Source organism: Macaca nemestrina, chromosome 14 (genome assembly GCF_043159975.1).
Source record: "Macaca nemestrina isolate mMacNem1 chromosome 14, mMacNem.hap1, whole genome shotgun sequence".
NCBI classification, from domain to species: domain Eukaryota; kingdom Metazoa; phylum Chordata; class Mammalia; order Primates; family Cercopithecidae; genus Macaca; species Macaca nemestrina.
In genome coordinates this window covers 56,543,196-56,564,658 of record NC_092138.1, presented here as the reverse complement: position 1 = coordinate 56,564,658, position 21,463 = coordinate 56,543,196, and the positions used below count along the sequence as shown (strand labels likewise).

At 36.7% G+C, this 21,463-nt stretch overlaps 1 protein-coding gene across 2 annotated transcripts in view; it reads left to right on the top strand.

The window, feature by feature from the left end:
• LOC105493857 (caspase activity and apoptosis inhibitor 1) overlaps positions 1-21,463 on the top strand; it is a 52,259-nt gene that overhangs the window by 18,950 nt on the left and 11,846 nt on the right. For both annotated transcript variants that reach the window (XM_011761809.3, XM_011761810.2), the window contains exon 5: positions 14,737-14,810. In XM_011761809.3, coding sequence (XP_011760111.1) covers positions 14,737-14,810 — 74 coding nt within the window. The remainder of the gene's footprint in view (positions 1-14,736; positions 14,811-21,463) is intronic.

The window sequence follows — 21,463 nt, the reverse complement described above, 5'->3', positions numbered from 1 at the left end:
GAACAAGCTTTAAAGATTCTAAATTTATCTTTACAGTTTATCCTCTCATACTGCCAGCTTTATATATTCAAATTCTATTTCTCCTCTAAGGTCAGCTTTCAAATGTATTTTTTTTTCCAGATTTTTCTTTCTATTGCTGTTTTAAAGATTATTTCCCTACTTTTACCATACCTTAAGATAGCTCCTTTTTACTACCAATAGTGACAAGAAAGCAGTAGCCATAAGACATTTTTGATAGTGTGCTAGTTTGAAATTTGAAATTAATAATGAGTGTTACAACAGTTTTAATGGAGATGAAGATTAGGTACTGTGGAGATACAAAATCCATAGTTTCTAAATACCTTCATTTTTTAATGAATTTAGAAAATTGATTTCATGGAGGTAGTAAATAGAATGGTGGGTACCAGAGGTTGGGGTGGGTACGGGGAGAGGTTGGGTGAAGAAGGTTAGTTCAGTGAATATAAAAATACAGTTAGATAAAAGGAATAAGTTCTGGTGTTCAGTGGCACAATAGGCTGCTGTAGTTAACAATAATTTATTGTTTATTTTGAAATAGGTAGAAGAGAAAACTTTAGAATGTTCCCAGCACAAGGAAATGTTAAGTGTTTGAGGTGATGGATATTCCAGTTATGCAGATGTCATCATTATTCATTGTATGCTTGTATTTGAAATACCACATATACCCCATAAATATGTACAACCATTAGGTATCTGTAAAAAAAAAATTTTTTTTTTTAGATGGAGTCTCTCGCTCTGTTGCCCAGGCTGGAGTGCAGTGGTGCAATCTCAGCTCACTGCAAGCTCCACCTCCCAGTTTCACGCCATTCTCCTGCCTCAATCTCCCGAGCAGCTGGGACTACAGGCGCCCGCCACCACGCCCAGCTAATTTTTTGTATTTTTGGTAGAGATGGAGTTTCACCATGTTAGCCCGGATGGTCTTGATCTCCTGACCTCGTGATCCACCCGCCTCAGCCTCCCAAAGTGCTGGGATTACAGGCATGAGCCACCGTGCCTGGCCCAGGTATCTGTAAAATTTTTCAAAGAGTGAAAAAAGGCAAGGAATGGTATTGTCACCTTAGGGAAAAGAAAATGAGCAAATTTGTATTTTATTTCAGGTTGTCTAAAAACTTTAGCATGTATAGTTTTGTAGTGTTTTAAAACTATTAGGAATTGTGACAACATTTGTAAAAGTTACAGATTAAGACAACATTGCTTAACAAAGCAGCAATTTTAAGTAAATAGGTAGTATGGAGTCTTGGAATTAGAGTGTTGTCTCTGATCGGAAATGGGCTGGAAAAAAAGCTTTATTCTAGTTAAAATAGCACTAAAAATGAGAACAGGTATTAGTTTGGCCTGTAATATTAGATGATTATGTTCTAAAGAATGTGCTTATAATGAAATTTAAGTCTTGAATAACACAATAAAATAATCAGGATTGAGGTTTTATATATAAGGAATAAAAGTGTAAATACTGTAGGGAAATCTTAGCAAGTTTTAAAATTGCTTTCTCTAAATATCTTTATTAATTTTAAATGAATGTGCTTTTATTGAGTGATTTTGAGGGAGATATCAGTGAAAATGATGCTGCATTTTCCTACAGATGATAAACAGTGTTGAGATAGTATCATAGTTGTAGAAGATAAATAAATTTTTAAAATCTTAAGTTCTCAAAATAAGTTATAACACAAAGTAGGTACTTTTTCTTTTTGAGGCAGCTGCTCTCTTGTCACCCAGGCTGGAGTGCATTGGCTCAATCACGGGTCACTGCTGAAGTAATAAGTGATCCTCCTACCTCAGCTTCCTGAGTAGTTGGGACCACAGGCATGAGCCATGACAACCAGCTAATTTGTAAAGTTTTTTTAGAGACCCTGTGTTGCCCAGGCTAGTCTCAAACTCCTTGGCTCAAGGGATCCTTCTGCCTCAGCCACCCAAAGTGCTAGGATTATAGGAATGAGCCACTGCACCCAACCAAAGTAGGTTCTATATGAGTGTTTTGGAGCTATTTTTTCTAGCCACTACTGCTTTCTTAGCAGAGGATGGGTGTGTTTTAAATTAGTTACCAAATTTTAATTTGAAATTGTTGACTTAAAAAAGATGCTGCTAAATAGGCCTTACATTTAGGCAATATGTATAAATGGAACCATTTTATTTCTAATGAGAATATTTAAATATCTAATATATTCCTTAGGGAATTGTTTGTAATGTGAGTAAGTCTTTGATGATAATTATTTTAGGGCATGGTGGCTTATGCCTGTAATCTGAGCACTTTGGGAGGCTGAGGTGGGAGGATTGCGTGAGCCCAGGACACTGAGGCTACAATGAGCTTTGATTGTGCCACTGCCCTCCAGCCTGGGCAACAGATTGACACTCTGTCTAAAAATATATACATTATATGTATATCTATCTGTTTAAAATCTCCATTTAAGTTGCCTGTTTTATAAATCTGAAATATGAGTGCTTTTGTTTAAAATAGAATACATGTGTATTCTTAAAATATAAATTGATCAAAAAGCAAGTTGGTGTCATGTAATTACTAGTTACTACTCAAAGTGTACTGATTACTGGTTATACTAGATTTTAGTACATTGTAACAGTTACGTTTCTTACGTAGTCTGCAACGTACTGCACCCTTCAAAACAGGAGTTTCCTGCATACTGCCATTTATGGTCAGGGTAGGTATTTAGAGAAGACAGAATGAAAGAAAGTACGTAAATGTACGAGGTTTAATGACTGCTTTTGCAGTAAGATATTTATTCTTGAAAAATACTGGCTATTCCTTTGGCTCGATCAGTTGTCTTATTGAGAGCAGTAACTAGAGTTACCTCTATAACCACTCTTCTATTGCTGAACCCTAGCAGTGATATGTGGTAAAACGCTTGCTGTTTGTTAGTTTAATAAATTTTCATGAGTGTATAGAGTTACATAGCCCTTCCGCTTACATAGCCCAATTGAAAGCCAGAGATTAAAAGCTGCATTAGATTTTTTATTTATTTATTTTTGAGGTGAGGTCTGGCTCTGTTGCCCAGGCAGGAGTGCAGTGGCATGATCTTGGCTCACTGGAACCTCCACCTCCCAGGTTCAAGTGATTCTCCTGCCTCAGCCTCCCAGGTAGCTGGGATTACAGGCACCCGCCGCCATGCCCAGCTAATTTTTGTATTGTAGTAGAGATGGGGTTTCACCATGTTGGCCAAGCTGGTCTTGAACTCCTGACCTCAGGTGATCCACCCATCCCGGCCTCCCAAAGTGCTGGGATTACAGGTGTGAGCCACCATGCCCGGACTGCATTACTTTTTCTACCGAGCTATTATAACACAGCTACTCACCATCTTTTGTGTTTTTTTGTTTTGTTTTGTTTTGTTTTTTAAGACAGAGTTTTGCCCTGTCATCTAGGCTGGAGTGCAATGGCGTGATCTTGGTTCACTGCAGCCTCTGCCTCCCTGGTTCAAGCGATTATCCTGCCTCAGTCTCCTGAGTAGCTGGGATTACAGGCATGCATCACCGTGCCTGGCTGATCTTTGTATTTTAGTAGAGACAGGGTTTCACCATGTTGGCCAGGCTCGTCTCTTAATTCCTGACCTCATGTGGTCTGCCCTCCTCTGCCTCCCAAAGTGTTAGGATTACAGGCGTGAGCCACTGCGCCCGATCTCTTTTATTTTTAATAAGGGAAAAACATCCATGTCCTTTTTGATGAGTTGGAGCCATCCAGTAGGTTCAGCTCATGTCATTAGAATACTACGAATTTGAATTGTTTCAATTTAGGTGACATATATTCCCTGAATATGTATGTATAAAATAGCTTTCAGAGGGGCAATGGTGTTCAGCCAAATGATAACTTCTCTCAGTAAGTGTCAGCAAAACTGAACTTGTTGAGAATAAAAGAGTTCTCCTTAAACCACTATTAATAAACTTGAATGCAATAAAGTATTTGAGTAAAATTTACCGTGCTCTATAGAACTGCATTAATGGGCAGCATAAATCTGCAGTACATACCTAAGGAAATACTTTTATCAAAAATACAGACCTGAGGCTGGGCACAGTGGCTCACACCTGTAATCCTAGCACTTTAGGACGCCAAGGTGGGAGGATCACTTGAGGTCAGGAGTTCGAGACCAGCCCAGCTAACATGGTGAAACCTGGTCTCTTCTAAAAATAGAAAAATTAGCTGGGTGTGGTGGCGCTTGCCAGTAGTCCCAGCTACTTGGGAGGCTGAGGCAGGGGGATCACCTGAACCGGGGAGGCAGAGGTTGCAGTGAGCTGAGATCGCGCCGTTGCACTACTACAACCTGGACAACAGAGCGACTCCGTCTCAGGGAAAAAAAAAATTTATATATATATATATATATATATATATATATATATATGTATACACACACACACGTGTATATGTGTGTGTATGTATACATATGTGTGTGTGTCTATATACACACCCCTGAGATCTAGGCCTCTTGGGAATTATCCAATTGGGAAATTGACCTGTGATTCAGACAACTCAGATAACCACTCTGGAATGTATCAGTTGTTATGTACCAGTTACTTATTTGCTTAACTCTATCACAGAGAAATTTTAATGTACAAAAAAGAAAAGACAGCAGTACGATGAACCCTTGCATACTTATCACTCATTATGTCCCTTCCATATGACTTTAAACACCTTCCTCCCAGTTTTTCTAATCTGATTACTTTGAAGCAAATCTTGACATAGTTACTTTTAAATAGGAAACAGATAGGCACCTTTCCAGAATCTATAGAACTTTTCCTTAGAATGGGAGAGCATGAGCTTGCCAGAAGCCCCAGATGGGATCTTCATTTCAATCAGGTGGTATGCTTGGCAACTGTTTCCCTGTGGGGAACTCTGAGGGACTTGGGAAGCATTGTTACCTGTTTTTGTAGCTGCTTCTGGGTAAAAAAATAAAAAATAAAAAATAAAAGTTATTCTATTACAGAAACCTAACTTTTAAACTGTATCTATTGTCATTTTTCCATCAGTCAATTTACTGCCTCATCCTGCTGCTCAAGCACTGGGTTAGATGATTAGCAGGTATTTTTCCTTTTTTCTACTCTTTCTCTATCACTTTTTTTTTAAATTGAAGTTTCTCTTAATCACTTAACTGATTTGTTTTATTAATTGTTCATTTCATTTGAAAAATAAATTCACTAATGTTCACAGTGTCCTAAATTGGTTGTTAATGACTACTCTCTAATAATGCCCATGTACCTGTCCCATCATTTAAACTGTTTGCTTACCAAGAGTCACTCATCTCTGTTTCCAAGTCAATTTATAATTGTGTAATTTAAATATGTAAACAGGTTAACTATTAATAAGAAAAGATTAATTGATTAAATTGTTTTGAGTTTGGGAAAATTCGAGTTTCTAAAAAGTTGCACTCAATTAGCTGTAGGGAAACAGAATATCTGGAGGGGCATTGTATAAATATAAATGGGTTTTTTTTCACATTCGGATTTTTTCATTTTAACTAAGCCAAAACTAGAAATGTCAACAATGGTTTATGTGAGTAGGATGATATGGAACTCTATTCCATGGATTTGTATTAAAGGTAAGGCCGTGGCCCCATTTCCAAATTGGTGAATTAAAGATGTTTTTAATTTTAAGTTAATAAAAAATGCTCAAAATTACATAAGTTAACTTCAAAAAAAGTGTTTCCTATGTTAATAAGTTTTTTTTTTTTGGTGGAAGTAACATTTTCTGTCTGAGTTAAATAAAAGGAATTTCACTGTATTAGGTTTTATTTTGGTTTATTTTATGGTTCATTTTTTATTACTTTTTATTATGAAAAATATCAAGCATATAGAAAAGTAGAAAGAATGGTATAATCAACTCCCATATGCCTGTCATCTAGATCTAACAGTTATTACAGTTTTCCATGTTTGCTTCATCTATTTTCTTGTAGTATTTTTAGTATATTGCAGATGTTTTTTTTTTTTTTTGAGACGGAGTCTCGCTCTGTCGCCCAGGCTGGAGTGCAGTGGCCGGATCTCAGCTCACTGCAAGCTCCGCCTCCCAGGTTTACGCCATTCTCCTGCCTCAGCCTCCCGAGTAGCTGGGACTACAGGCGCCCACCACCTCGCCCGGCTAGTTTTTTGTATTTTTTAGTAGAGACGGGGTTTCACCGTGCTAGCCAGGATGGTCTCGATCTCCTGACCTCGTGATCCGCCCATCTCGGCCTCCCAAAGTGCTGGGATTACAGGCTTGAGCCACCGCGCCCAGCCTATTGCAGATGTTTTAAATCTAATTTTTTAATTTTAATATTTGCCTATACAGTCATATCTTTGTAACACTTAATGTAATTAGCAATAATTCTCTAATATGTGATATTTATTTCATATTCAGATTTTCCCAGATGTTCCCTAAAGGTCTTTTACATGTGGTTTCTCTGAAGCAGAGTACAAGCAAGAGTACACATTGCGTTTAGTTGTTCTCCCTTTTTTTTTTTTTTTTTGAGACAGAGTCTCTCTGGTCACCCAGGCTGGAGTGCAGTGGCGTGATCTCGGCTCACTGCAAGCTCCGCCTCCCGGGTTCACGCCATTCTCCTGCTTCAGCCTCCAGAATAGCTGGGACTACAGGCGCCTGCCACCACGCCTGGCTAATTTTTTGTATTTTCGGTAGAGACGGGGTTTCACTGTGTTAGTCAGGATGGTCTCGATCTCCTGACCTCGTGATCCACCCGTCTCAGCCTGCCAAAGTGCTGGGATTACAGGCATGAACCACCACGCCCGGCTGTTCTCTCTCTTAAGTCTCTTTTAATGTAGAACTGTGTCCACCTTCCTATTGTCTCTTTGCTTTTTTATTAATAAATGATCTTGTTGAAGAAAGTGGGTAAGTTGTCCTGTACACCTGTTGACTTTATCTGATTGTATCTTCATGGTGTTATTTGACTTGTTCCTGTATCCTCTGATTTTTCTTGTAAGCTGGGATTTATTAACTTTTTAAAATTATAAGTGTGTTAGTTTCCTATTGCTGCTATAACAAATTACCACAAACTTAGTGGTTTAAAGCAACACATATTTATTCTCTCATAGTTCTGGAGATCAGAAGTGAAAATCAGTTTTTCTGGGCTAAAGTCAAGGTGTCAGCAGGGCTGGTTATTTCTGGAAGCTCTGAGGGGAGAATTCATTTTCTTGCCCTTTTCAGCTTCCAGTTGCTGCTTATATTCTCTGTATTGTGGCCCCTTCCTTCATCTTCAGAGCATATCACATCATTCTCTGCTTCCAGGGTGATATTGCCATTTCTTCTGACTCTGACTTCTCTTACATCCTTATAAAATGATTACTGTGACCACATTGGGCTCGCCAGAGTAATGCAAGATAATCTCCCCATTTCCAGATCCTTAATCACAATCACAAAGTCCTTTTTTGCCATATAAGGTAACATTCACAGGTTCCGGGGAATCAGAATGTGGGCATATTTGGGGGACTGTTATTCAGCCTAGCATAATAAGGAAGAAATAGTATGAAGTTGAAGATAACTCCTGTTGACTTTCAAATAAAAGCAAAGTTGTATGTACATATATAATAGATAAATAGATAAATTCAAATAGTACACAAGTTTAAAATGAAGATAAAAACCTTTCTGTTTCACCTTCTGATCTCACCCCATCCTCCTCCCATACTTGTTCTTTCTCCTAAGCAGTACTATACTTCTAAACCTTTTTTGTGTCAGGGACCCTTGGAAGTCTAGTGAAGCCTATAGATTCTTTTTCAAAATGATATTTGCTCTTTTTTTTTTTTTAATTAATGGATTAAAACAATTAGAAAGGAAATTAATAATAAAATAGTTAAAATATTTTGTAATATGGTAATATACTTATGAACAATAAGATCTAGCAGCAGTTCTAATAACTTTCATAATTTTAAAGTACAGAATAAGTATGAACAGTATTTTGGATGTGTGCAACAACTATATTATGTGAAAATATGTGTGATTTCTAATGGTGACAGAATCACAGATACTAATACCTAGAAAAAATGGATTCTAGTTAAAATACAGATGTAATTTTTCCCCATGTGGCTATGTGGAAAATCCCCCCACATAGCCATATCTTAATCCCTAGAATCTGTGAATGTTAGTTTATATAGCAAAAGGGACTGCAGATATGATTAAGTGAGATGGTGAGTTGGGAAGATATTCCTGTATTATTTTGGTGGGCTCTAAATGCAATCACTTGCATGTATCGTTATATCCAGTGTCCTTATATGAGGGAAACAGAAGGGGATTTGACAGTCTTTGAGACAACTATATGATAACAGCATAGGGAAACAGAGTCAGAGATGTTGGCTTTGGAGATAGAAGAAAGGGCCTTAAAGCCTGTGAAACAGTGTCTTCTATAGAGCGGTGATCCCCAACCTTTTTGGCACCAGGAACTGGTTTCATGGAAGAAAATTTTTCCACCAGGGAATATGGGGGAAGGATGATATCTGTTCCACCCCAGATTATCAGGCATTAGATTCTCATAAGGAGCTTGCAGCCAAGATCCCTTGCATGTGCATTTCACAATAGGGTTCGCATTCCTATGAGAATCTAATGCTGAGGTGGGGCTCAGGCCATAATGCTTGCTTGCCCACCACCGCTCACTCACCTCCTGTGCAGCCCGATTCCTAACAGGCCATGGATTGATACCAGTCTGCAGCCCAGGGGTTGGGAACCCCTGCTTTAGAGCATCTGGAGGGATTGTGGCCCTGCCAATGTATTGATTTTGGGTAATTTATAGTGATTTTGGGCTTCTGGACTCCAGAATTGGGAAAGAATAGATTTTTGTTGTCTTTCAGTCAGCAAGCTGTGGTAGTTTATTACAAAATTCATAGGAAACAAATACACTAGGCAAATTCACAAATCTTCTGAATTCAATCCATACACCTGGCAGTAAGGAGATGGAGATGGTCCAAGATTCCAAGTTAAAGTCCCGAGCTTCAAAGGTAACCACTGTTAACCTTTTCTTGTGTGTCCTCTTATTCAGAAATGTTATACCAGAGTGAGTGTTTGTCTTCATGTATTGTCAGTTTCTTAACAACTTATTTGAAATATAAACCCACATACATAATACAAAGATTTTAAAAGGATATAGTGAGAGTAAGTCTCTCCTTTTGCCATTCCCTATTCTTTCTTCCTATAGGCAATCACAGTAAACCAGTTCTTGGGTATCCTCCCAGAGGTATTCTGTACATTTACATATATATGTATATATTTTCTTCTCACACAAATGGTAACATATTGTACAAACTATTCTGTACCTTTTACCATTATTTCTTCCATATAAGGATGTCTTTCTCTTGGACTTTGTCCTACCCAGTACATATACTTAGGCCTATTTACTATTCCATTGTTTGGTACAGCAGAACATAAACAGTCTCTTATTAGACATTTAAACATTTTATTAGTGGCCATTTAAAGTTATTTACTGGCCACATGTGGTGGCTCACACTTGTAATCCCAGCACTTTGAGAGGCCGAGGTGGGCAGATCACTTGAAGTCAGGAGTTTGAGACTAGCCTGGCCAACATGGTGAAATCCCGTCTCTACTCAAAGTACAAAAATTAACCAGTCATGGTGGTATGCGCTTGTAATCCCAGCTACTCGGGTGGCTGAGGCAGGAGAATTACTGGAACCTGGGAGGCGGAGGTTGCAGTGAGCTGAGATCGCGCCACTGCACTCCAGCTTGGGCGACAGAGCAAGACTATCTCTAAATAAATAAATAAAATTAAAGTTATTTACTGTCTTTTGTTAGTACTGCGAAACCTTCCTAGGCCTCAATTTTCTCATCTGGAAAATAGAATCCTACCTCACAGGGTTGTTATGATGATTAAATGAGAAAATGATTGAAAGTCTTTAGAATTAGTACTTGCCCACATGGTAAGCATTGGAAAAAAATGTTACTGTATTTGTTTTGGAATTTTTACTTGGAATCTGTAACAATGACTATTCTACTTTATACCGATGAGTACTGGGGATTTCCCCTCCATTCCTCTTATGCTACACAAACCTAAAGAAACCAATAAATTTGTTGTTTTTTGTTTGTTTGTTTGTTTGTTTGTTTGAGACAGAGTTTCTCTCGTTGCCCAGGTTGGAGTACAATGGCGTGATCTTGGCTCACCACAACCTCTGCCTCCCAGGTTCAAGTGATTCTCCTGCCTCAACCTCCTGAGTAGCTGGGATTACAGGCATGTGCCACCACGCCTGGCTAATTTTGTATTTTTAGTGGAAACGGGGTTTCTCCATGTTGGTCAGGCTGGTCTCAAACTCCTGACCTCAGGTGATCTGCCCGCCTCGGCCTCCCAAAGTGCTGGGATTACAGGCATGAGCCACTGTCCCCAGCCAAATTTCTTGTGGTTTTTAATCTTTACTATTGCTTAAAAAATTCATTGGTATGTGTCTATTTTTTTCATTTATTACAAAACTCATTTAGGAGAAAACATATATTTGAATGTATAAAAGGATTTTTCTCACAATTGAGATCAATTTGTTATATTGACATTATTTTCTATAAATTCAGTTCTCTTAGACACAAAGAGCTGACTGCTTTTGGTTGGTAAAGGATCATAAATTGGTTATCTAAACACCACTTAATGTTCTCATATCCTTTGTAAATTGTATTAGGCTATATAATATGTAGAATGTTTGACATAACATAATAAGTTTATTCAAAATAACAGTTTTTCAGAAAATCTTTACAGAAAGTATTACTAATCACTGGCAATATTGTGACCTTAAATGCTAGATAGCATTCCACATTTTAAAACCTGCATGTTTGCACCTTTAAATGTCCATACAAAGTGATCTAATGCTGATTTTTGAAATTAGAAAGGACATTAAAACAGTAATATAGGGATAGAGCAAAGAGGAGATACTATACTCACCTCTTTGATTCCCTTTAGTCACTTTAAAATAAAACAGAGCCCCCTATTTAGGAAATTGCCTATTCACAAAATCTTGGAGTCGCAGGGTAGGGGACAGTTTATATACAATGAAGCCTTAGAGAATCATGGGTCAGAAAAAGCACTGGGGTGTGGTAACTGATCCTTTGATTTATATTATTGGAACAGAGGAAATGGAGATAAGGTTTCCTTCAGCGGGTGTAGGATTAAATTTTGCTGTCTGAGGAAGGGGCTTGATGAGAGACACAACAGAGATGTGAGTTGATTTATTTGCCATTATTTTACATTTGAGCAAGAAATTTATACCCACCACCCACATTTAGAAATATAGGAGTTCATATGTGTGGTTGATCTTTATTAAGTTCCACAGATCTCCCCAGTGTATTACTCTGATTTTAAAAAAATCATTGAACTGTAACAAAGGATGGACAGTGGATAGCTGTGGAGGTAAAATAAAGTAAGTTAGACTGATGTTGGTTTCAGAACTTAAATCTCAGTCATAAGTATAGGGCTCTCGTGATTCAAGGCCGAGCTTGTAAATTAAGCTGCTTTAAAGGAGTGTTGGAGATAGGAGAAGTGAATTAGAAATATAAAAACAGAGCTGGGTTAGGTGGCTCATACCTGTAATCTCAGCACTTTGGGAGGCCAAGGAGTTCAAGAACAGCTTGGGCAACAGGGCAAAATACCACCTTTACTTAAAAAATTAGCCGGGCATGGTGGTGCACATCTGTAGCCCTAGCTACTTGGGAGGCTGAGGTAGGAAGATTTCTTGAGCATAGGAAGTCAAGGCTACAATGGGCTGTGATCACTGCACTCCAGCCTCCTGGAAGACGGGGCAACAACTTGTCTCAAAAAAGAAAACAGGCTTTTTTTTTTTTTTTTTTTTTAATTTATTTAAATGGAAAGGAGCACAAAGATAATTGCAAAATTCATAACCAAAACTGGTTTTGGCAGTGTGTTCCCACCCTCTCCCCATTCCTCTTTTTCCAGTTGTTTATAAAATTCTTCCTTAAAGTGTTTGATAGAAATATTTGAATGTCATTTAAATATAAAGTGGAATTGCTTTAGTTTTCCTGATTCTGGCACCTAGTATGTCTTACCACCTGAGAGGGGACAAACTTTTTATTTTCTTAAAAGTAGAATTAAAAAGACATGTACACATAATTTTCTTACAATTTAAGACATTTCCTTTTTGTAAATATCTTGCCTTTTATGCCATTTATTGGAGATCTTTAAATTGTATTAGAGAATTTTATATTTTAGTCATAAAGTACATCTTGTAAAAATTGCTAGTATAGATTTTAAATTTTCAAACTATTGAAAACTTTCTGGGATTTTTTTTTTTTTTTCCTTTTTCTTCAGGTAATACTGACAGCATCTAACTTCACTTTTCTGCCACAGGGTGGTGTACAATACTTACTGTCTGAAATTCTGTTTGGTGACTTCAACAGCCTAATAGAACCCAACTTAAAATAGAATGTTGTAGAAGTTCACTTTGGGCACTAAAATAAATTGTTGTATGAGAGAAGATAGTCCTTATAGAGGGGTCCAATTTTTATTTAAAGGGGCTCTAAGGGGTTTTCATAGGGAAGGCAGTTATATTGAGTTATTAAAACATTTGGAAACACTTTCAGACTTATTACAATGTTGCAAGAATAAGAATAGTACAAGAAATATCCATATACCGTTTATCAGGATTTACTTATTGATCTTCTATCCCATTTGCATACTAACTTTTTATATATGTATATTTTTCAATGAAACATTGGAAGCTAAGTTATATACATCATGACACTTTTCTCTATATGTTACACTGTGTTTTTCCAAGAGAGAGATACTCTATTATGTAACTGTAACACAGTATCAACTTGAGTAAATTTAACATTGATACAATACTTTTATCCAGTTCCCCATCAGTATTTCAGTGTGTCTTTTGACTCAGTAATGACCTTCATAACAATTTCCCTACCAGTTCAGCAGTCTCAGGTCAGTTATAACATTTAATTGTCTTGGCTCTTTAGCAACCCTTGAACCTGGAATAGATCCACAGCCTTTGTATTTTGTAACAATGACATTCAACTTTCCTTAACAGAACATTACTTATTTCCATTTTGAGTTTGTCTGGTGATTCTTCATAATACAGGTTTATATATTCTCAGCCAGAATATTATATAAATGATATATCGTCCTCAGAGTATTACATATATCCATCCTCCTCTTACTGGTGATGTTACATTATATTTTGAAGTCTTTTTTTTTGTTTTGTTTTGTAAATTTAGATGTGTATGTTTAGAAGAATAATTAAATGCAATTCTAGGATGTGTAAAAGCAAACATTTTTCTCTCAAGAAACGTACTTACACTAATGCTCCCAGTAGGTAAAATCTAATTTGACTGGAAGGTTTGAGGTAGCACATTTTAACTTTAAACCTTGCAAAGCTCTTAATGTAGTATACTGGCATTTAATCTGTCCCTGGATTGCCAAGGAAAATTGTTGATACCCTCCTTGGGACCTGCCAGTCATTCTGGTGAATGAATAAAATCTGAGTAGGTGAAGTTGGAGAGAAGTGTAAAACACTGAGATATCCCAATTATAAATTTCTGATGTCATAATTAACAGCAAAGCCAAATTATTTTGTATTCTCTGAGTTTGGGCTTTATTAGTGCAGTTTTAATACAAAACAAACATATAAGTGGCAGAGGTGCTGACTGTAAAGAATATTGTAAACTTCTCAAAGAAATGATCACAAGTCTTTTTTAATCCTTTGGTTATTTGACGGATTTGTTACGGTTAATGGACACAATTTTGTGAATAGGAAGATTTCCTAAATATTGCTGGTATGTTATCCTTAGGATGTGTATAAAAATTCTTAGAAGGTGATAGAGATGCCTATTTTGAAGAAAATGGTCACATAGCTCATTTGAATATTTATAATTTCTTGACCTTTTTGCTGAAAAGTATATTAAGATGGTATAATGCTAAGAAAGCACATTGTTGGCCGGGCGCGGTGGCTCAAGCCTGTAATCCCAGCACTTTGGGAGGCCGAGACGGGCGGATCATGAGGTCAGGAGATCGAGACCATCCTGGCTAACCTGGTGAAACCCCGTCTCTACTAAAAAATACAAAAAACTAGCCGGGTGAGGTGGCGGGCGCCTGTAGTCCCAGCTACTCAGGAGGCTGAGGCAGGAGAATAGTGTAAACCCGGGAGGTGGAGCTTGCAGTGAGCTGAGATCCGGCCACTGCACTCCAGCCTGGGTGACAGAGCAAGACTCCGTCTCAAAAAAAAAAAAAAAAGAAGGCACATTGTTTTGCAGCTGTATTCCAGAACATAGTGAATCGAAACTTTTTTACATGATCTTACATTTAATCCTTTTACTTTGATTACATCTGTATATTACATATAAAATATGTATTTTCCACATACTGTAGACATCAAAGCATTTGAGGTATGAAATTAAATGAATATAAAGTAATTTGAATGCCAAAATGCTCATTAAATTAAACAATTGAACTTGAAAAATTATTGGTTACTGCTGTGAGTTGTGATTCCTCCTATCAGCTACCCTGCAGAGTATTGGAAGGGAGAAAAAATTACTTCCGTGTTCCTTTCAGGTTTGCCCCTTGATTTTACAAAGAAGTGTACTGCTTAAATTGCTAGTAGTTTCTAGCTGCTGCTTCTGACACTTGAATACATGTTTCTGAGTTTCCAGAGTACACTGAATAACACCCTGGGAGCTTAGAAGAATTTAGCCTGTCTTCCCTAGTGCCTAACTTATTTCTGGGAACCTGGGTAGTAAATATTACATGATTGAATATAGTTTTACAAGTTGATCTTATTTTCATTTCCCAGGCAAGACATCTGTATAGATTCTGCTTCATCCATGAGAGAGAATAAGCAACCTGAAGGTTTGGAATTAAAACAAGGTATGAATCAAGTACTTGATTATTATATAAAATTTACCTGAAGAATAGAATCATTTTACCAATAATAAATTTTCAGTGTCTAACTCACCCCATTTTACAGATAGAGGAAGAGAGCAATTTATTTGGTCAAAAATCAGAAGTGTAAAGAATATATCCTTTACTTCATGATTCTTTTAGCTACTGGAGTGACTATATTTTGTGATGTATAGTTGGTTACAGAAGCCACCAGAAAATGTTTTATCATCTTGAATAGTTTTATTTCAGTAATTTATTTTATTTTATTTTATTTATTTATTTTTGAGATGGAGTCTCGGCCTGGCGCCCAGGCTGGAGTGCAGTGGCACGATCTCGGCTCACTGCAAGCTCCACCTCCCAGGTTCATGCCATTCTCCTGCCTCAGCCTCCCAAGTAGCTGGGACTACAGGTGCCTGCCACCACGCCTGGCTAATTTTTTGTATTTTTAGTAGAGATGGGGTTTCACCGTCTTAGCCAGGATGGTCTAGATCTCCTGACCTTGTGATCCACCTGCCTTGGCCTCCCAAAGTGCTGGGATTACAGGTGTGAGCCACCGCGCCTGGCCTATTTCAGCAATTTATATATCATCAGCTACAAGACATTGGAGATACGTTAACTGGGTAGCTTTGGGTTGTATGTGGAAAAAAAAAAAGTAAGTTTTATAGGATAACGTTTTTCCCCCTGAGGTATTTTGTCCTTGTTTACTTACTTTCTTCCTTATTTATTGCTTTCTTTAAATCAGTTTTTGTCATTACCAGCTAGCAGAAATAAAGTGGTAATTTTAATTTATTCAAGCCAAGTACATTAGTAGGGCTAATCTTTTAAACGCCTTTTTTGCTTCTTTTTTATCTTTAGTAGGAAGAATTGAAAGTAAAATAAGTTTTTATTAGTTACTCAAATGCCAGCTCACATTTGTTTCTGATAAAATTAATTCAGAGCAGTAAAAATTTATTGCAGCCAAGAAGATTAGGTTATCTATCATGTAATCACCTAATCTTTGATGGCTTAGAATAGTTTCTCTAAAATATGAGTCATATGAACGTATTTGGTAGAGAAAAACAAGTCGCTATTTAGGCAGGATTTTTTTAAAAACTGGTCTTTTATTAATGCTTAATTTAAAAAGTGGAAAAAAAGGTTAGATAATGAATTTAGTGATTTGTTCAATTTATATAGAGAGAGCAAAATCTAGATTTTCTGTATTTCTGATTTATTTACTGTAGGATTTATGAATATTTGATTGTTCCGAAAATTCCCACTGCTCTTCAAAAGTTCTGTTGTGATAACCTCATATATAGCCAGACAAAATTACGTGTTTGTACTCTGACTTCTGAGCACCCCCATAAACTCAGATTCATAATTTAATTGACATTTATTTGTCATATATAAATACACGCTAAACACCTATTTTTTTATATAATATAATCATATATTATCTTACACCTCATGTATAATTAGATTACATCTCATGTATCATTAGACTACACTGCTACTGTTTCTTCTTTGTTTCTGCTCTTTGTATCAAATGAACAGGCAGTATAGAGGATATGCTGTTAGATCATCTGAGGAGAAGAGAATGTTCTATAAAGGATAAGAAAAGCTAGTGGAGACCACAGATTAGCCATTGTTACCTTATAAGAGAAGATGTTTTTCTTTTCGCATGTTCACACACTCAGAGTTCTTTAGAACTCCCTTCCTAGTGTCAACAGCCTGATTTGCTGTGATTTCTTATGAGAACTTCAGTCATGTGAAAAACCAGTCATGAAGGTGCAGAGAGGGAGAGAAGAAGACCTCCGACGAGCCAGATTTCAAAAGCCCAGGCCTTTTATGCTTAGGAACCTGCACCACACTCAGGTCCTCATTGCGGTATGAGATATTAAGAACACATCAAGCAGAGTTGAGAAGACGTAAGATCAAAGTGTAGCAGTACCATTGTACAATACAGTTCATGCTCATGTTGTGACTAAATCTATAGGAAATAGTTAAATTAAGTTTTAACCTTTTTTTTTTTTTTTTTTGAGACAGAGTCTTGCTCTGTTGCCCAGGCTGGAGTGCAGTGGCGCAATCTTGGCCCACTGCAAGCTCTGCCTCCTGGGTTCACGCCATTCTCATGCCTCCTGAGTAGCTGGGACTACAGGCGCCCGCCAACACACCCAGCTAATTTTTTTTATTATTATTTTTAGTAGAGATGGTGTTTCACTGTGTTGGCCAGGATGGTCTCAATCTCCTGACCTCGTGATTTGCCCACCTCGGCCTCCCAAAGTGCTGGGATTACAGGCATGAGCCACTGCGACCGGCTAGTTTTAACCTTTTTAAGAAAAGCAGGGAATTAAAATCTTTTGGAAGAGTATCTACAAAATGATTAAAATATAAAATGTTTTATTTCATAATGGATAAACATAAGTTACTTAGAATATTTATTTATGGAGAACATCTTCCAGATAAATATTAGTATAGCTGAAATCTGAACTAGATAGTAACTTGCGTGAAGTTACCAAACAAGCTGAGAGGTATATCAAGAAATAGACATCCTGATAGGCTCAATAAAGATTATTCCCTTTTTTCTAATGCACTAATATTTTCTATTTGTAACGTGCATAACCTGCAACATCTAATATCTCTAACTTTTCTTGCCTAGCTAGCTATTTTTGTTCACAGTGAGCTCAATAAAAGCAGAATATAAGCTCCTTGTGAATGCACCGTCATTTTAATGGCTTGACCAATTGAGAAAATTCACTGAAGCTTATTTAGTACAAAAGTAACCTTTTGTTCAGTAGACCAAAATATAAAGCAACATTGAATTTTCTTTTTGCTCTTTCAGAATAAAATAAATCATATCGTGACCTATTAATGGTATATAAGTTATTTAAATTACATTATCAGTAGAGCATTTAAAATACCGAAGTATTACTTGAATAATACACAAGTATTAATTATACATTAAGTTGAAATTGGCATTTTCTTGTCTAGTGCTGGTTTCATTTGTCTTTGTTGCTAGAAAATATTTTTGAAACCGGCAGTGCTGAAGATGAGTATCAGATTGTACACTAACTTCCACTGCACTTTAATAATGGACTAATAAAAGGAACTAACTTTACAATGAAAATGTTATTTAAATGTAAATATAATCTGTTGGTTCAATGATTGGAACTGTAGTAAAACAGAAACTCTTCTGTTAGAAATTCTTTCTTTCTCTCTTTCTTTTTATTTTTTTGCCCTGTCGCCTAGGCTGGAGTGCAGTGATGTGATTTCAGCTCGCTGTAACCTCCACCTCCTGGGTTCAAGCAATTTTCTTGCCTCAGCCTCCCAAGTAGTGGGAATACGGGTGCCCACTACCATGCCTGGCTAATTTTTGTATTTTTAGTAGAGATGGGGTTTCACCATGTTGGCCAGGCTGGTCCCGAACTCCCTACCTCAGGTGATCCACCCACCGTGGCCTTCCAATGTGCTGGGATTACAGGCGTGAGCCACTGTACCCGGCCAGAAATTATTGCTTAAATAATTTCAGTCAGAATGCAGTTGTATAAGAAACATCAGTTATAGTTTTTACTCATTAGCACAGCTATAGCACGTTTGTAGGTACACATGTGCATGCACATGTACCTGTGCAAGCTCACATGTGCAAGTTTGAGATCTTATGTTAATTTCCTGGAGGATTTCAGAGATTGCTGCTTTTCAAATAATGGTGGCTTATATAAATTTTCTGAATTGGTCAGTTGTGCTATAGTTAAAAACTTTGTTGAAGGTATTTCATTTGTAGAAAATACTTTAAAAATATCAACTATCTGCTAATGTTAAGTTTACTGCAGACATTCAGCAATGGTAAAATATTGGTCTGTATTTAAATTGTTGCTTTAAAGTTTACAATTGGAGAAGTATGTCGTTTTGTGAACTGTTTTACTTTGTAAATTCAAAAATTCAGTTCTTATGGTTTGTATTTTTTCTTGGAAGTTTTCATGAGAAAAATTTTAAAACTATACATGAGAAATAGCTTTGTTAAGTTAGATTGAAGAGTTGAGGTTTATAGTTGTTGCTGTTAAATATTTGAAGTACTATTAAATGGAAGCGTGATTAGATTTTTTCTATATGGCCTTGGAGAAGAAAAAAAATAGAACCAATAAATAGCATTATCATTAGACAAAATTTTTTGGTCTAACGCAGTGGACTGCCTTCTAAGATGTTTCTGATGCTGAAGGTTTTGGACACAGGCCACATATATAGCCATGTGGTGGTGCTGTTGTAGAGGATTCAAGCAATGGTTGGCTGTTTGGCCTTGGTCTTCAAGTTCCTTTCTAGCTGACAGGTTTGGTTAAGACCAGTGCCTCGTGCATTGTTTGTGCTTAGGAAGAATGGTTAATAACTGTTTTCCTAAATTGTTTAATGGAAGCAATGTGAAATATCCCCTTTTTTTTTGTTATCTCTACATTTTTTATTCTATCGGAAGAAAAGAAAATGTGTTTGATTTAGTCTTTGATTTGTTTAATGGTTCCTTAAAATATATTCATTTGAATACAGTCATTAAAATAAATAATATAATTAAATGGTGTATAAAATGATCAAAGTCAATGAAGATATTTACTACATCTTATTTTGAATATTTGTACATTAACTGTCTCATGTGAGAATCTTTTCCTTAAAGACATGCAAGCACAAAATATGCACACAGAGTTTTGCTTTAAATAGGTTCAAACCCTTCTCCCTTTTAAAAAAATTATTAGCCAGGCTCATACCCACAATCCCAGCGTTTTAGGAGGCCGCGGAGGGAGAATCACTTCAACCCAGGAAGAAGGTCAAAGCTGCAGTGAGCCATGATTGCACCACAAAGATTTCAGTATTTTGAGAGAAATGTTTTAAGTACTCATTTTACACATTCTGTCCTGTGATGTGTATCATAGGATCTTAGACATACTCCTAAGGCATCTACTTTGGAGGTCACATAGTGTAAACCTTCAATCATTATTGGGACACTGGGTTCTTTTTAGTCATTACACTCTTACTCAGTTCATTAGGGAAAGCACCTCTTTACCAAAGTGCTCCTACCAAAGGAAAGACAGTAAATACTAGGCTTGAATCCAGATTTGGTTACCAGTTTCAGAACTCTTTACACACAGCACATCATAGTCTATGATTTAATTTGCGGTTTTGGCTGCCACATCGTATAGTTGATACATAATGAACTTACACTTTATTTTTTATTAAAAGGCTTTTTTTTGGTAGCAGCTTTAGGTTTACAGAAAAAGTGAGCAGGAAGTACACGGAGTTCCCATATACCTGCTTACCAACTCTTCCCCAAGTGAACCAATTTGTACATTATTATTAACCAAGTCCATAATTTATGATTAGGACTTACCCTTTGTGTTGTACATTCTATGGGTTTTGATAATTTTATAATGACATCAATCCACTATTACAATGTACAGAAATTACAATATTTTCACTGCCTTAAAAATCTTCTGTGTTCTACCTGTTTATCCTGCCCTCTCTCTCCCCCAACCCCTGACAGCCACTGATCGTTTTACAATCCCTATAGTTTTGCTTTTCCTGGAATCTCTGTAGTTTTGAATCATACAGTGTGTAGCCTTTTCAGGTTGGTTTCTGTCACTGAGTATTTGAAGTTTCTCCATGTCTTTGTGTGGCTTGATAGCACATTTTGTTTTATTGCTGAATTTCCATTGCATGATGTACAGCAGTTTATCCATTCACCCATGACATCTTGGTTGCTTCCAAGTTTTGGCAATTATGAATAAAATAGTGTGCAGGTTTTTGTGTGGACATAACTTTGCAACCCATTTGGATAAATACCAAGTTTAATTTTGTAAGAAATTGCTTAACTGTATTCCAAAGTGTACCATTTTGTATTCCCACTGATGATGAATGAGAGTTCCCATTGCTCCACATTCTCATCAGCATTTGGTAGTGTCAGTGTTTTGGATTTTGGTCATTCTAATAGGCGTATAAGTAATCTCTTGTTTTCTTTTGCAATTCCCTAATGATATATGATGTTGAACATCTTTCATTCACCTAATTGCCATTTTGTATATTTGGTGAGTTGCCTTTTCAGATCATTTGTGCATTTTAAAAACTGGGTTGTTTTCGTATTGTTGTTTTAAGAGCTCTCTATGTATTTTGGATACCTGTGCTTTGTCACATATGTTTGACAAATGTTTTCTCTGAATCTGTAGCTTGTCTTTTTGTTCTCTTACTAGTTATTCATATGTAATACACAGACTCTAGGTGTATGTTTGGTGCATACTGTATTTATTCAGGTGAGACTTTGTAAATATATCATTTAAGGGACGCACAAGAAGAAGATACATTCGGCTGAACCCAGCATCCTAATTTGTGAAGCTTCTGTGGTTATTTTGAATCTGTTAAGTTCTGGAAAATCGTATAGAATGTCTTAAGTGCATAGGTTTTGGAAACTTACTTGGGTTTGATTTTGTTTTGCTACTTTAGCTATGTGAACCCAGGGCAAGTTACTTAAACTCTCTGTTCCTCAGCTTCCTCATTTATAAAATAAGGATAGTAAATATGAGTGCCTGTTTCATTATGTAGGTGTAAAGATTGAATGAATTAATACACACAAAATGCTTTAGAACAGTGCTTAGTACATATTAAGTGCTCAAAAGGATCAGCCCTAG